Genomic DNA, 16978 nt, shown 5'->3' with positions numbered 1-16978 from the left:
GGCTATTACCTGCTGGAGCAGGTGGTTGCTCTGCAAAAGGATCATGCTGGAATGGGTCACCTAAGTAGAAGAGAAAAACAATTTGTTTTATCGACTAATTAGCAGGATGCTAAAAGTTGGCAAAAATATAATTTATTCAACAATTGGACTTCAAGGTCTTAGATAAGCACTTAGATATCACTTACTGCCTTTGAAGGGGTCTGCTCCCTTAAATGGATCGGATTTGAAAGGATCTTCTGACTGGAATGGGTCTGTATGCAATTCTTGTGTATTATTGGTAAACATTAAGGCTTTATTCTTAAATGGATCATCCTAAAAATATACGAGGAGAAACATCACAGCGGCTTGTCATGATAAAAATGCCCGGTTACCCATTTAGAAGAAATTGTATGCTATCTTGGTTCCTGTTTAACCTTTAGTCTTTAAAATTACTTCCTAAAGAACTTCCTGAATATGTGACTTCTAAGTAGAAGTAATTATACAGCAGAATAAAAGGTGTACCCCAAGGCTACACGGAACGCCAAAAGATAACAGTACGTACAGCAATTAAATGTTAAACTGTTGCCCATATTAATATATTCAACTCTCAAACATTTAAATAACAAAAGCAAACCAACCCCAAACATCACACTACCAAAAAATTCTCCCCCAGCCATTACAGCTCAGCTTCAGGTAAGACACTTATTTAAAAGGAAAGGATACATAAATAATCTGTGGACTACAACTACAACAAATTACTACTGAGTAGTCAGGTACTAGATTGCTTCTTGTTAACTCATCTTTGAGCTTAAAGCTCCAAACAGTGACTTCCCATGATAAAGCACTTCATGTAGGAAGTCACCCCAACATTTTGATGACAAGAGGTTTCTCGGCAGAGGCCACATCTACATTTGTCAAGTTGCAGAAAATACCGTGTATGAACAACGTGTACACGTTGTATGAGCAAGCTGAAGTTATGAAACCTCTTCATAACATTCATTTGCACGATATTCCTGGCTTGGGTCTGGTTTGGAGGTCTCTGATGAAGCGCCAAGTGCAGACAGCTCCTGCACAGCAGAATTCCAGGGACAACGAGAGCCATTCCAACCCAACATAAGGAATATCCAAAAACAACCACCCCACTTACGCTGCCCCCAACACCAGAAAGAGACAGGATTTCTTTCATCCCTTTACAAGATGTAAATGAAAACATCCCTATTAATACTTCTCAGAATAGAGGGAGGGAGGTGAGGAGAGAAGGAAGAGGAAGGCCAAATTGAGAAACAGGAAAATGGCACAACAGTTTAAAAAAAAATTGCTACGAACATAGACTGCTGTTTTCTGCCAGTAAGTGGCTCCTAGGTTTTGCCAGTAAGTGAAACATCAGGAAATTTTCACTGGAAATTAAATCTATTTATGCAAGCCACGCAAGCACAGAAACTAAGCACTAAAGTCTTTAGAGACCTTTAAGTACATGTTTCTCAATGTACTGTTTTTTTTTTTATCTACACTGCTCCTCTTTTGAGCAGTTTGTTTTTACAGATAAAGCATAAAGTACTGCATAAAGGCAGCAATGGCTGGTAAATATTTACTAACACATTATATATTTAACTTCTTACTAAACCCATAACAAATACTGTGCTTACAAGGGTAAACATGTTTTCATAATGAGGAAGGGCCACGTAGATGTGCAAGCAGAATCAAGCAAGTATGCAACTTCTATCTTGTCTTATTTAAGACAAGAAATAGGCTTAAAAAACGAAAGAAATTTCTTGTGATTTAGAAGAATTATTGAATACCCAAATCGACATTAGATATCCAAAAGAAACTGACTTGAAAAATGTTTAAGAACGTGAAAGATTTTATGATTTGGGAAAAAATGCTGATTAAATAAAAACATAATTTAAAGAAAAAAAAAAAAAAGACGAGAAAGAAGATGTTGGAATTATTTAAGCAAAAGAGAACCATCCTTTTGGAAAGGGAACATAAGATATGTAATAAATATAGCTCACTGTAAAGCGGAAGTTTTTAGAGCTTCTTCTGGAATTAAGAGGGAAATACACGATAAAGGGAAATTTACAGCATGAGAGGATTTCACCCTGGTAAACTGGACAACACACAAGAAAAAACGGAACACCTGAGCTGGAAACAAAGCCCCATCTCTGTCCTGAGACTGAACATGTGGCAGGTTAGAAATCCGCAAGACCACGTGACAAATATCGACTAAACAATACTTCAGATTAGGTGCAAGTCAGAAGCTTCATTAGTGTAAAATATACTAAACAGTATTTTTTTTTACCACAGCTCCATAATTGCTTCTTTCTGTCTGCCCAAGGCCTTCACTCATGTCTGCTAAATTTGTCAGACTCCCACCATGAATCCCATTGAGAGCTTCATTGTACTCTTCAATGCTTTTATTCACTTCTCGATGGCTCTCTTGCAGCTGAGAGAGCTTACTTCTTGCCTGAGAAGGAAAAATGCTTTGGCATGTTACACACTCAACAACACTGTCATTCTTATAGTCTCCTTAAAAACTGGTGCCTGACAGTTGCATTTTATCCCCACCAGAATTGAATGTTTCCTAACTTAGACCAGGAATTAACCTACTAAACATGAGCCATGAAGGCTTATTTCAGGAACCAGGACTTTTTCCTCCTCTGAAAAATAATTTTTCAACTCAGCATTTCAAGAGGCAAAAAATTCTATAAAGTATAACCAGTGAATACCTGGTTTATTTCTTCCTGGGTTGATTTTAAAGATTTGATTATTGTTTCAAGCTGCACTTTTCCAGCCTGGATACTCTGCTCTAGCTGAGTCTCTTCCTGCTGGAGGCGATTCAGCTCTGCTTTTGCTCTATTAAGGTCATCTTCCTGTAGTTTTAAATCTGATTCCTGAGACTGAATCTGCATTTTTAGCGATGAAATCTGGAACAACACAGTAGAAAAATCAGAAAGAAATTTGGAATAAATGGGACATACTAAACTGAATTTATAGTAAGTAACAGAAAGTGGTAAAGTATCAACTACTAAGGAAAATATTTAGAACTTATTATGAAGAAATGCATGCTGCTTCTGCTGTTACACAAAATCCTTGATAAAAGCACCTTCAACAAGACCAAGAATGAGTTACTATTTTAAATCACAGAAATACTCCACTACTCATAAAGGTAATCAAAAGCTGTTTCCTAGATCTTCACCTTCAGAACTTGGTTCCATTCAAACATTTATCATGTAGTTTGAGCTTGATTTTTAACTCTGTTAAGAATTAAAATTACAGAGCTGCTTATAACCTTCCTTATACACTTTCGTACATGACTTCCTTACAGTTTCTACCTTAATGTAACATCCATTTCCACTGGCAATTGAATCCACCTGAAAACTCAATCCTGGTAACACTCAGTGATCAAAACCAGCACCACTGCCATGGACGGTCTCATGGGTTAGGACTACTGACTTTCAACTGCCCTATTAGGCTGAATCAATGTTTCATATATTCTCAGAACAACAACAATTCCTGTAGAAAGAGACCCCTGGAGATCATCGGGTTCAACCTTTCATTTATGACCTTTATGAAAGGTATTGAGGATAGCAAAATCCTTTCTTGGACCTCTATATTTGTGTGGAAATTGCTGCTCATGGTAAAAAGCAAGCAAGCTTATTCATTAAACAAATATAATTGCCCTCAACAGAAGACATACTACTCTTGAGCAGGTCCAGAATTAACATACACTTACCACCTGTGTTTCTTCCTGGCATTTCTGCCTTACATCATTCAGCATATCTTTCAGTTTGGCTTTCTGCTGGTCCATCTCATCCAGGCGGTCTTGGGCATCCTGTTTTTGAGTCTCCAGCTCTTGCAAGTTACTTGTTTCCCTGTCTAAATCATTTTGCAGTTCCTGAAGAAAATTCCACAACTTGTAACCCACATTTAGCTGTTGTCTTAAGGAAGGATCAGCCACAGACAAAGAACTTAGCAAAATTCAGACTATTTTCTACAACATATAGGCTACACCCTACATTGGCCTGTTTTGTTTCTGCAGGAACTTGTGTAAGACATCAGGAAATAAATCACTGCTCACAAGAAGGAAAAGGGAGAGCACACGGTATTGAGTCACCCCAATTATCAAAACCAATACTTTCCAAACAATTTCCTAAATTACAGTGTTAACTAAACACTAACAAAGAAGATATTTCAAACTGTTCACATATACTATGCTTATATTAGCCAGCATCAGATGAAAACATCTCTGATGGAGAACAGTAAAATAAATTCTTTCCTGCCAGTCAGAGGAAAATCCCAAGAAAGAATGACAGAAAGAACGATAGAATGACAGAAAAAATGCTAAATTGCCATTTATTATTTAGACAAACATGAAAACTACTGATGATAAACAGAGCTTTTACCTGAACTTCATTAGTTTTCTGTCTGATTGATTCTTCCTTTTCCCTAATGTCCTGCTCCAGAGAATATTTTTCTCTGTCAGATAAATAAGCACATGTATTTGTGATTAGTTAAAAAATACCACACGTGGAAAAATCAATTAAATATTATTCTGGAAACACCACACAGACAAATGCCAGCCTGCATTCTCATGTATTCTTTAAAGGAGAAAAGGTGCACATGTATCAATTATTCTTTGAAAAATACCATCCGTGCCCATCATCAATCTTCCGAAGTCCCCTGATAGGCCTATATGGTATCACTAGGAAATTCGTCACCAATTACAGCAACAAATAATGACAAAATGACTAAAAGAAAATAAAACTGACACGTTAGTACTATAGACTTATTTTGTTATTCTACATCAAGATTTTGTTAACAGTCCACAACTATTACCTCTGCAGCTGTGCAATTTCTTGACTAATATCATCCAGTTCCTTCACCCCTGTAAATTCTCCCGATCCAACAGAACTTGCACTATCCTGTTAAGAATGAAACGATCTATTAAAACATCAAGTTGTAAAAGAAATGCCTCCTTTAACAAAGGCTGAGGACAGAGGTGGGATACAAAATCCTTACCATTTGCATTTGCAAAATTCTATGAGAGACATCAAATTATTCTGTAACAAGCAAGGAACGTGATACACAATTCTACCCCTGAGAAAGGAGAATTTTTAATATGGCTGTTTAACAAACAGGACAGTTGAATACACAGCAACGAAAGGATAGGCACAATGCCAACAAGGAAATTGCAGGCTATGGTAGAATTAAAATTCAAAACCTAAAACTCAGTTCTGCTACAGTCAATAGTAAAGTTTAGAGGGGACTTAATGAAAGCAGATTGTAATTCCAGTCTTCTAGAGCTCTACCACAAGTTAATGGCAATTTCTGCAATTATACCCCATTTCCTGTAGGTTGCTTCTACATTCATTCGAGTGTAGATCAGGGACGATACAGAGGCCATTCCCTGCCTTATAGATAAGACAGTCACTATCAGAAGTTAAGGAAGGATGTCAGCATTAGGTAAAAAATTGTTTCTTATTATAAAAAGGATTGCTCTTTGGAAAAACAAACACTGCAACTGAGCAAAAACTGGAGCACTCTACTCACTGCTAGTATGACAAAGCAGGAGACCTACAACATTTATACAGCATTTTCAAAAGAAGAATATAGAGAGTTTGCTTGCTTCACTCACTTTGAGAGTGCTGTGGTAACCACAGAAAGCTTGGCTTTATTAAATATTAAAAAACAATCAAGAACCCAACAAACAAGCCAAGATCCACAGAGTAAGATGTGACATTTTTGTAGAAACAATGGTGAATATACAGTTTAAATTATGTAATTAAGTCCTCACTTTTGGCGGATCCTTATTTTGGTAATATGCTATTAAGTAATCACAAATAAGAACAACAATTCAGACTAATTCTTCAAGGCAGCAAATCAAAAACCACTTTTATACGGTCAGGCCAGATACAGATTTGCTGGGAGACCTGTACTGAATGCTGGATCACAGGATCACAGCCACGTGTCACCCAACATGACTATGAAATTTATTAAAATGAGCTGCTGCACTGATTAGGATAAGAGTCGCTTAACTAAGCTCACGGTAGCATCTTTTATTTTTTTATTTTATCTGATGCTCAGCTAAGCACATACCACATAGAAAAAAAAATTGCAATTAACTGAAAATAGCAGGAAGCTTAAAGCTCTCACACCAAGATGTATTTGCTGCTCACAGCTCCAGAGAACTAATCCAGGAATAATTTCAACAGCACTGAGCTGCCTGTCCCAGGAACTTCCTGCCAGATCAATACATCTCCAGCTGTTGAAGGAAAGAACACCACCAGGTTGGCAGCCAGTGCTGGGCACTTCACATTGCTGTGACATGATCACCACGCCAAGAGCAAGTGGCACAGAACTCAAAAGCAAAGGTGCAGAAATAAAAACTTTTTTGAAGTTGCAAAAAGCATACATTAGAAATGTGCATTCCTTTGGACAATGCAATTACTCACACGCCGCATTTCTGTTAGTGCTGAGATCTCAGTTCCTACAGGGGTCAAGTAACCTGACAGAGTCTATAGGAAAACGATAGAGGAAAAAACCTTAGGAGGATCATAGCAACAACAATAATTACAATATTTATTTAGAGTTCCAAAGGTTTTTGGTTAGGGAAAGCAAATAAAAGTAAAGAAAAACACAATATAATTTATAGAAAAGGTGAATGTCGTGACATGACAGAAGTATTTCTTCAGTTCCATTTCAGAAATGCACCGATATGCTATTGAGGAAAGGAACAAAGCAGGGTCAGCAAAGGATCAGATGCTCCAGTAAAGTGGTATTAGCAGTGATGGACACAGGACTGTGGACTGCCATGCTATAAAGGATGAATCCCAGAAACTAGGAAGTCATAACTCCTCATTTAGCCATTAAAAAATTTGGTTTTCATGGGAGGAATTGGGTGCTGATCATAATCGGGGACAGGCTGCTCAACCAGCTTTTAATATTTTCTGCTACAAGTTCCCTGACTCAACCCTCTGTATTACAAAGGATCATTTTTTAGTCTAGATTTTTTCCAGCATTATTACTTCTTGCTTTATGGAGTACTTTACTGCATTTTTCTTTACTTACTGTCTTGGTTGTTAAAAAATTAGCTATATTTTCAAATATTAAAAGAAATTTGTAAGCGGAGATAAGAAAAAATATTGGCAATTCTTTAACATAATACTAAAGAACAGCCCGTACTCAAAGCCCATAAGCTCAGTGTTATCGACAACACATTGCTGACTTACCTGGATGGGTGTATTCCTGTCTGTGGGAGGGATCATATCTGGAGGTAACACTTGTGGAGGATCAATCCCTTTGCTGACCTTCTGCTGAATGAGATACATGGCGAGTGCAAACTGGTCCTTGCTGAGCTTTCCCATCTGCCTCGTGTCTGCCAAAGCCCTGATAAAAAGAGATCATACTCACAAACAAGAAAATCTTATTTCTGCTCTACCAAAAAGCCTGAATACGTATATACATGTAATTTCTTTTTGGTTCATCCCCATCAGAGCTTACTTACTCTAGTTAGATTTCCATAAACAGTGCAGTATTTTAGTACACATATTTAACTGAATAGAGTAGCATTAGTCTGAGAAAATATTTAGAGCACTAGAACTTCAAAAGACAGTCACAATTAACAGACTGACCTACTGCCCCTACCCCCAAAAAAGCAAAGGGAGTATTTATTTCTCCCTTAACTTCCCACATAGCCCACATACTGCAGTATGTGGATGTCACCCTGAGACTCAGGCCTTCAATACTGTTTCTCTACAAGTTCTAGCCACCTTCCCAGGAAAGTAACTATAAACGTAAGTGTTTATACATTCCATTAAAGATATGCATTTGATGGACGTCTCTCAGCGTTAACCTGACTATCCAATCCTTAGCTGTAGTCAGAAACCTATAAATATTGAGAGAACAAAAAAACAACTCTTTCTTTCACCACACCTCAAGCTGCATCCGTGTGACTCATTTCACGTCCAACAGTGACACAGAGACAAGTAAAAGAAGTTGGGGTTTTTCGTTTCTGGCATTTTTTAATGTTAGGATCACATTCTGAATCTGAGTTCCCAGATCAGCACGTTACAAAAACACAGCTAGTACGGAATTCTTACCATATATGCGCTAGGAGATTCTGAGACAGACCCGAATGCATAAAAATGTCCTTTACTTCTTGGCCACTCACAAACCCATCCATGTCTGTGTCTGTTTTTAAGAAAATTTCATCGTATCGCAGTTTTTCACACATTGGTACCACCCAATTCACAGCTGGCTGCAAAACAAAATTTGGTATTTCAGAAGAACAGAAGCAGTCTTTACGAACACACTGAGTACATACGACATTATCCAGAGCTGGATGTGCTGAACATCTTGTATGCTCCAGTCTGACTGGTAAATAAGTATTTTCACTGCATGTTTTAACTTCACACTTTTTATTGGAATAAAAACACTGATAAACAGCTATTCATCAGTTGAAAAGCATTAATTCTTTGGAAATACAGACCAAAACAGGCATATAAAGTCCTCATGCTAATAGCAGGAGACTTAGAAGTAGATTTCTTTAGTATTAAAGCAGATACACAAGCAAAACCTTTCCATGGTTTCACTGTCTACAAAAAGCAAAAATTCCCCCTAAGTTTTGCTACTTTGTGGTCACCGATTAAAATTCACCTGATGTTCTTCCAACTCTTACCATTCTCATTTCACCCTTTCCATCCAAATCTCCCGGACATAAGTGCTCACATGAGGTAGAAATCAAAAGGTAGATTTATTTTTCCTACAGCTTACAAATACACAAGACTGCAAAATTAAGAAAGAAAGAAGTGCACCCGTACTTGTTTGATACCGTGCTTGGGAGACAAGCTCCCTACGCTGTTCGGACTGTTGCCACTGCCATGGGATGGTGTGGAATGGAGGTTGTCTTTTGGTGGAGGACTTGCAGGTAGAACAGGAACTGCACCAGGAAAGACCGGTGTCTTCTTTCTTTTAGAAGGTGGTATGAGAGAAGGGGGCAATTGTGAAGGAACTGACTCTTTCTCAAGAGCTCTATAAACCAAATGCATTGCCTGTGAAGGCAAAAAGGTCAGATAACATTCACAATTATTAGATAAAGCAACGAGATCTTCCTGTGTCAGTCATTTCCATATTAGTAAAACAAAGACAGTAAGACTAGAGATGCAAACCAGAGCAATTAATTTTGAATGTAATTCCAACAAGTTTAATCTTGACACAGTCAAGAGTCAGTAGATGGATTTGAGGAAGGTCATTTAATAGCTGATGTGAACAATTTAGATTAGAACAGTCGTCTGTAGCACAGAAAGCCACAAAGCTCTTGAGAAAGAAATGAGCTATTTGCTTTGACAGACAAACTAAGCACTGAATTGAGAATTTAAAGCAACCTACCACAGCAAATTCATCCTTGTCCAGGTGACCATCTTTATCAATATCACTGAGATCCCAGACCTACAGCAATTAAGATTATAAAAAATGATTTGCAGACCAAGTTACATTTTACGTATTCATTGTATTAACATGCCCTCTAAAGACCCTCATAGATTTTGGTAGATCATATTAGCTATGCTACCTATCTAAACATTCTCTGATGAAACAGACTGGATTAGAGTTTTCTGGCTACACGAATCAACACTGGCTCTAACAAATTCTGGCTGCAACACAGGCATGTTTTTCATCTTTCTAAGATGCAATTATAGAGTCATCAAGATGAGTAAAAGCATTCAGAGATGGCTTTCAGAACTGCCCAGAGGGGGTGGGCTAGCAGATCACTCAAATTCCTCATAAGAAAGTCCAATAAAAAAGTCAATACATCTCTAACACCTATTCCAGACCTAGATGATCAGGGTTTTCTACTAAAAACTAAAACTACATGCAGCTCCCCTCTTGCCCCCTCAATTTCCTGTTGGAGAGAATTTAAGCATTTATCAACTTCAGGCCAGGCACAGTCAACGAAACTTGAAGAAGATCTAGGGAGATACAAAACTTTGTGAACTCCAACATAGCACTGTTTAATCATGAATATGACCCGGAGACAGTAGAGTGCAGAAAAAGCCAAGACTTGAGGCTCAATTGTGAGAACTCTGCTTTACCACTCGACTCTTGACAAATTTAAGCTCCTTGATTAGTCCTTTGTCCATTTCCTCAGTGCCTTATCTTGTCCACAAACTTTTCTGGAACAGGCAAAAGCTTCCTGAATTTCTTTTGTGACAATAACCAGAAAAAACCCAAAGCCTTTCAAGACTTCACAATACTCAAGTACCGAATTAAAACAAATCATACTTAGATTTCGTAGATAATACAGAGCAAGAGGCACTTCTTCCCGAAGAGATTCATGTAACGCAGATAGAGCTTTTACACAGTATGTACTCATTCTCCGAAATATCAATATGCAAAGTATTAAAGAACACATTTTTAAGGAAGGCAGAAAAATACTTTAAGGTCCGATTCCCTTGCAAATATACAATGGATGCACTAAACTCAGATTTTGGAAGTATTTATAAATACACATGAAAGAAAAAACAACTTGACAATTTGTACTACAAATAAAGGAGGATGTTGTAAGGTATTCTCCTGTACAAACAGGGGATGGATTTAATGGTATGTCTAATAATTCATATTTGTAAAAATGACAAGACAGAATAATCAAATGTTATAACAGCTATCATGGTTCAGGAAAGCTGTTTCTTGTTTTTAAACAACCGAAATCAAATTTCCAGCTCTTAAATGAATAGAGAGATAATGAAGCCAATCTACTCTAGGGCCAAAATTACTACTCCTACTCTCATTTCTAAATGAAAGAGTTTGGAGTCTTAACGTTCCTGCTTTATAGCATGCACACGATGCAAAATCTCAGCCAAAAGCCGATCTCTGATGATAAATTACATTTTTAACACTGTAACTACGAGAAGCTAAATAGAGACTAGCTAAATCTAAACAACTTACCCTTCCGAGGATATCAAGAGGTAGCTTTGAATTCATCAGTACTGGTTTTACTTTGTCTCCTGAAAGTAAACCATTTACTGGCAAAAGGCTTTCAAAAATACCATCAAACTTTGCTTTTTCTTCCACCTAGTTGGTAAGAAATAGTCTGAATAAGTAAAAAAGTGTGTCTGCGTGAGTAATGAAAATGAGATCTTGCAAGAAAGTCAGACTGGTCAGTAACATGTATTCATCCTAAATTTCAAAGCTTTCTTGCAAGTGCCACTGTACTGTATTTAACTGCAAACCCATAGAGAAAGCTTTGAAGTTAAGCACCTAAACCTAAGGTTACAATAGCTGAGGGATTTTACCATGCAGCAGACAAGGCACTCTTCTGTTTTAAAGCAACTTCGATAAACTCTATAGAACTAAAACTTTGCACTTTAAAGTACACGTAACTACAAGTTTTTTCATTAAATTTCTACCTTTTGGAAACGTTTGCAGTTGAAAATTACCTAAATATAAATATACCCACATATGCATCAATAGTTATTTTCCCCAAATTATATATATTGCTTGTGTCATTGAATACTAATTAGAACACAGGAACTCAGGCTTTAAATGAATAGTTCAGACTGGAAGTGGTGAAATAATTTGCTGTTCCCAGTGGGGTTCCTTTATACAAACAAATTTGAGAACTGTAGAATTCTGGAAGAAATCCAGGCAGAAGATTTAAATTCATTGTCTTAAAAACATCACACCAGTGGTTGTCAAAGGGTTTTTTTAATACTTATTGCATATCTAAAACTACACCTCGGTGTTCTCTATTGTGCACAGGTTTGCATAGAAAGGGAGGTCTTCTGAAATGGGAAATACATTCTCACTGGGAAACTTACACGTAAGAAAAATATTTACTTCTAAAAAATGGATGGAATGTGGTCTCTTTTACACTTACCCTAACAGCCCAGTGAGTCTCTGTTGAGGGTGGTGTGATCAGCAAAGGACTGCTAGTATCATGCTAAAAATTAGAAAATTTTTTATTTCTACATATATACAGATAAAAAGAAAGAGAGAGAGAGAGAGAGAGAGAGAAAGATACACTTCTGTCTCTAATACTTACTAATTGCATTAAGTTCGAGAAGGTTATAGACACAAAGCTTAACTACATGGAGGAAAAAAGGCTGCACATGTTCCCATGTATGTATGCACATGTAAATAAAAGTCACATTCATTTTATGGCACTACAGTACTTGGGTAAGGACATTCAGTAGATGCATTTGGTATCCAAACACAGTACCAACCAAGGAGTACAACCCAAGGAGGCTCTGCAGCAGCTACTGCAGAGCAAAGCTGCAGCGGTGCCTTTTACTACACATTCCTGTTGACCCAGCCCCAAAAATAATCTTTTTTCTTTCCTTTTTTTTTTTTCATAAATTCAGAGTTTAGCCACATCAACTTCCCGACCAAGCTGACCAGACTTAAACTCACATTGGTTTTGCAGTCCCAGAAAGGGCCGGTTTCTTGTCACTCAGCATGACAAGACTGCGACAGCCCTGGCTGCTGTGTCCTAAGGAACTCTGTGACAGCAGCCTGAAGCCCCAGAACCATGACATTTATGAAACAGAAGATTATTCCCATGTTCCAACTGAAGCCTTAGTTCTCATTTAACACATACCTGCATTTAAATGGGTATTACTTACAAATTTAGGAGGTGGCACAGTCAAATTCAGACTGCTCAGGTTTACATCGTGGCCATTCTGTGCACATGCTACAAGGCGCAATGCAACATAGAAACCCTACAAACAATTGTGTTGTCTATTAAAAACCAGTTTAAATCACAAAAAACAACCCACTTATGATCTTTACTAACACTGTACATGTGCAACTAGGTAAAAAGACACCCCAGATGTACAACCCCATAATGACAACTACCCCTTTGCTTTTAAGCATGAGTCAGGGAAAATTTTACAGTAACAGGAAACAAAGAGGAGAAAACGGGAAGTTGGCTTTTATGAGGAACGCTCTCCTGATTAAAATTCAACCATTTTTCTTAAAAATTAGCAATGTTTTGAAAGAGTTTATTTGTATCTGCAAGTAACTTGCTATTTGATATTCTAAACCATTTCTGGTAAAAATGCTAATTTTTTCACGCACTAAAGCCTTCTAAAATCAAATCATATTTTCATTTGTGACTCAGTGACTGTGTATCTACACAGTACACACACCAAGTATTTACAAAACAAAAGAGATCCAGGAAATTAGAACCAAACTTCTCCTGCAGCCTCACTGAGTAATACGCTTGGATATGAGCAGTGCTGGGGGAAAAAAACTCATCTTGTAAACAAAAAAATCGACCCTGAAAAAGATAAAGATAACTACTAGTGGCACCAGGGCTTGATTGAAACAAGGCTAATCTGGGGAAGGTAATATAGGAAGTCCACACGAACGTTTCATTTACCTGTTTATCTAAGTATCCTTTACCCTCTGGGTCAGCCAAATCCCATATCTGTGGAGATACCAGAAAAAAAAAATGCTGGTGTGAATTTCAAAGAAAACTTAGCTCAACAGTTCCTACTGTAGGTCTTCTTAAAGTGTTCAAGTAATGACATACAATGCTACTGAATTGTCGAGTTAACAACAAAAATGTTACACAAAAGACAAATTTTCTTTCTACTTTCTTTTTTTCACTTAAAAGAAGTGTGCAGACAATTACTGCATTATCCAATTCCTGCAACTTACTTTTCCAAGGATGATATCAGAGAGACCAGATTTTTTAAGAAACAGAGCAGCTTCACTTGCCCCAACTCTCCCTGTGTATGTCGGATCTACCTGAAGGAGAAAAATTAACATTTAACTGAAACATGACTGTTGTGAAAGCAGATTTAAGAAATTAAAAGTCTCTTGCCTCTAGGTCAAAAGGAGTTACACAAACTGTGTCACCACTCACAATTCACACAGTTTTAGCACTACAGTGGGGAAAAGAGAGAGAAGGAAATCTCAGGGAAGAAGCTGCACTTTATTTTTACTTTTTTTTTTAAGAACATACCTGTTTGTAATATGTTTCATATATTGGATTTCCAGTAGAAAACTGAAACACAAGTGAGAAAACAGAACAAACAACAATCAGAACTGACAGGAAAAGAAATGTATAGCACTTTGTGTATTACTTCTACTGAAAACCTAAAATAGTGTGTTAATTTGCTGTGTTACAAACCGGACACTTGAAATTTAAGTGTGGATAACCGTGATCCACCAAGACCACAGGCTATTGTCATCTCTTAGTACTTCTCATTCATCAGGATTCCTACCTCTCCTCACACTTCTACTGAATGACAATACATAGGGACAAGGTTTCAAAGAACACCTTTGAATTATTTGCCAAAGTACTTCAGATCTCAGTATGAGAAGTACCGATAACAAAGGCTCAGCTTTCAACACAATGCTGACCTGCCCCATATACATCCTTACAGAATATTTTCAGCAGACAAATACGCACACACACACAGAGAACCTGTGCCTGCGTTAACACATTTTCAGGATCTTATACTGAAACAGAGCAAACAAAAAACAAAACAAACCCCCAAATAACCAACCATACATATATATATACATATATATATATACATACACATATACATATACATACAAATATATACACACACACACACAGAATGAACGGCGAATTACAACTCTCGCAATTCCATGATAACACCTTTGGAGGATTTAAACTTGATGCAATCAATGCATTACATGAAAGCTGCAGACCCAAGGGAAGCCTTGTCTTTTCAGTGCACCAAAAAAGCAGATCCCAGTGCCTCTTGCTGACATTTTGAGTAGACGGGAACTGGAATGCCAAAAGATGCAGAAGCTCCAAAACCCATCTTCTCACTCGCCTCCTACAGTGGCCACGTGAGTTCTAGCCCTGTGCAGGTAGGTTGTCCCTCCACACTGTTCTCCTCAGCCTTAATGCCAACAGCAACACCGATCCAATCAAAATCAGGTCAGTCCTTAGACCACTCAGAAGCTTTAAAAAGAAAGCAGCAGAACAACTCCATATAGAGTTTAATAAGCAAGACACAGAGATGTCACAAAACTCGCTTGGGACAACCACTCTCCACCTCCAGGACAGCAGTCAGACGCCCGAAACGGAGTATTTCTTACTAAGTCCTATCACTAACTCCTATGTCCCCTCCCAAATGCCACCTTTTTTCTTGTCACCCTCATGGATTTCCAGATGTTTTGCCTACTCTGAGAGGAAGGAGGGCAGGAACATGATGAAAGAAAAGACCAACCAGGAACATGAAAACTTTATTTTACGCCAAGAGAACCTTCTTGCGAGTTTACAGTAAACATGCTAAATCTTCATTTAAGGAGCTATCCATAATAACTAAGTTCTCTGAACCAAGCGCAAGCAAACACTGAATCTCTGAAGATTACAGCTCTATTTGAATGGAAAAATCCTGCATTTTCAGAACAGTTTCCTAAGCATCTTAAATGTACTTCAGTTATATCCATCAACAAAATAAGCCGCCGCACTTTCCAACATCAGCACTCTCTGGAAGCTCTCGCTTTTCCTGATGGCAGACAGGATTTCAGAAGGATGCTGCAAGCATAACTCATAAACCTGACTATTCTTTATGCTGGCATGTAAACAATCAGCACATATAAGTACTGTGTTCCTGTCCAAGCAGGAAACATATCATTCCTAGAAAAGGTGGAAGTAGGAAATAGCCTGTTCCACTCTGAATAAAACCCAGCATGTTTTCAGACAACTATCAGCAAACTATGCCCCTCTTGTTTATCAGAAAGCTCAGACAAGAGAGTCAACCACCAACTACAAGCTCCTCTAAATGATGCGGTGAGTAACCTAGAGCATGCAGAGACTGGATTCATACCAAGATACCAAGAGCAAAGCGCTCCAACAGCAGGACTAAACGATCACATCCCATCACCAGACACTCCTGTCAGCCTCATTTGATATTGTCAGCCGTGATGTGGAGCTGACTTACCTGGCAGAGGTGGTGGGAAGCCAGGGTGATGTGCTTCAATGCTGTGAAATTTCTTCTACTACTCACCCAAGCGCTACTTGAAAGCACTTTGGCATCAATTTTCTACTCACAGAATTTTACAAAGATTCAGTCTCTCTGACCGATTTACCTAAATGGCTGCATCTCTGTGATGAAGCAGACCAGGCAAAATGGGTTCAAGTGATAAAAATAGCACAGCTGTCTATCTACCCACCACTATATGTGATGACATCACTATCATTCAAGCGGATTCTGTAATTTAGTGACATCTGCTGATGAAGGACCAACCCAAGACCGTCAATGCCGACAGAGACAAAAATTCTGAAGAGCGCAAAGCTGATGATGTCAAAGCATAACCTGTTAGAGGGGTTTAGTTTGACTAACAGTTTATCCACCCCATGGTTCCTGTGCCTGCCCTATACTGCCCGAAACATCACCTCTGACCAACGCTTTAGACCGTCTCCCAGACAGACTGTTCGGAGCCCTAGTGCCTCGTTGTTTAATCCAAGTTGATTTCCTGTTCAGAAGTTCAATTCTTGAGCCTGCACACTCACAGCAGATCCTTATGCTGTGTTTGTGGTACGCAGTGCACACGTGTGGATACTGCTCCAAGTCCCTTAGTGAAGGTCTGGGAAACAGGCAGGAGTAAGTGCATGCCACCAGAAGAATTGATACAGCCAGTTCTCTTTCCTGAGGTCATCTCAGGGCCACAAAGAGCTCTGGATCACATTAAATCTTTTAAAGAAATTATTATTATGATAAATGATTAATGATAAAATATGATCAAATATTTTAATCTGCTTGAATTACCCATGCTGTTTGCAGCTCTTAACATGTTGGTATCAACAGTCTTACTTTGTATCTTTCTGAGTGGACGTGCCTCAACAGTACAGCACACGTACCCTCTCCTATTCTGTCTAATTCCATTTCTGGCATTTATTCTAACACACATCTCCTCAGTAATCACAAAACTGAGGCTATTAAAAGAGGAAGTTTATTACTTTAAAGGAAATACTGTTTACTGCCCCGATTATAGCTAGATTACTCTCGACAGT

General features: G+C 38.1%; 1 protein-coding gene across 6 annotated transcripts in view; it reads right to left on the bottom strand.

Moving 5' to 3' along the window:
- EPS15L1 (epidermal growth factor receptor pathway substrate 15 like 1) overlaps positions 1-16978 on the bottom strand; it is a 46696-nt gene that overhangs the window by 28195 nt on the left and 1523 nt on the right. For 4 of the 6 annotated variants that reach the window (XM_058858574.1, XM_058858569.1, XM_058858568.1 and 1 more), the window contains exons 2-19: positions 13943-13984; positions 13636-13725; positions 13355-13402; positions 12597-12692; positions 11852-11914; positions 10921-11046; positions 9367-9426; positions 8799-9029; positions 8079-8236; positions 7209-7365; positions 6432-6494; positions 4816-4901; positions 4383-4455; positions 3713-3874; positions 2706-2903; positions 2279-2443; positions 186-312; positions 10-60 (exon numbers count right to left, since the gene is read on the bottom strand). In XM_058858574.1, coding sequence (XP_058714557.1) covers positions 10-60; positions 186-312; positions 2279-2443; positions 2706-2903; positions 3713-3874; positions 4383-4455; positions 4816-4901; positions 6432-6494; positions 7209-7365; positions 8079-8236; positions 8799-9029; positions 9367-9426; positions 10921-11046; positions 11852-11914; positions 12597-12692; positions 13355-13402; positions 13636-13725; positions 13943-13984 — 1996 coding nt within the window. The remainder of the gene's footprint in view (positions 1-9; positions 61-185; positions 313-2278; positions 2444-2705; positions 2904-3712; positions 3875-4382; positions 4456-4815; positions 4902-6431; positions 6495-7208; positions 7366-8078; positions 8237-8798; positions 9030-9366; positions 9427-10920; positions 11047-11851; positions 11915-12596; positions 12693-13354; positions 13403-13635; positions 13726-13942; positions 13985-16978) is intronic. The other 2 variants (XM_058858571.1, XM_058858570.1) reach the window with 1 other exon arrangement.

This window comes from Poecile atricapillus, chromosome 28, assembly GCF_030490865.1.
Source record: "Poecile atricapillus isolate bPoeAtr1 chromosome 28, bPoeAtr1.hap1, whole genome shotgun sequence".
Taxonomy (NCBI): domain Eukaryota; kingdom Metazoa; phylum Chordata; class Aves; order Passeriformes; family Paridae; genus Poecile; species Poecile atricapillus.
The sequence above is the reverse complement of the archived record's forward strand: the minus strand, read 5'-3'. Positions and strand labels throughout refer to the sequence as shown.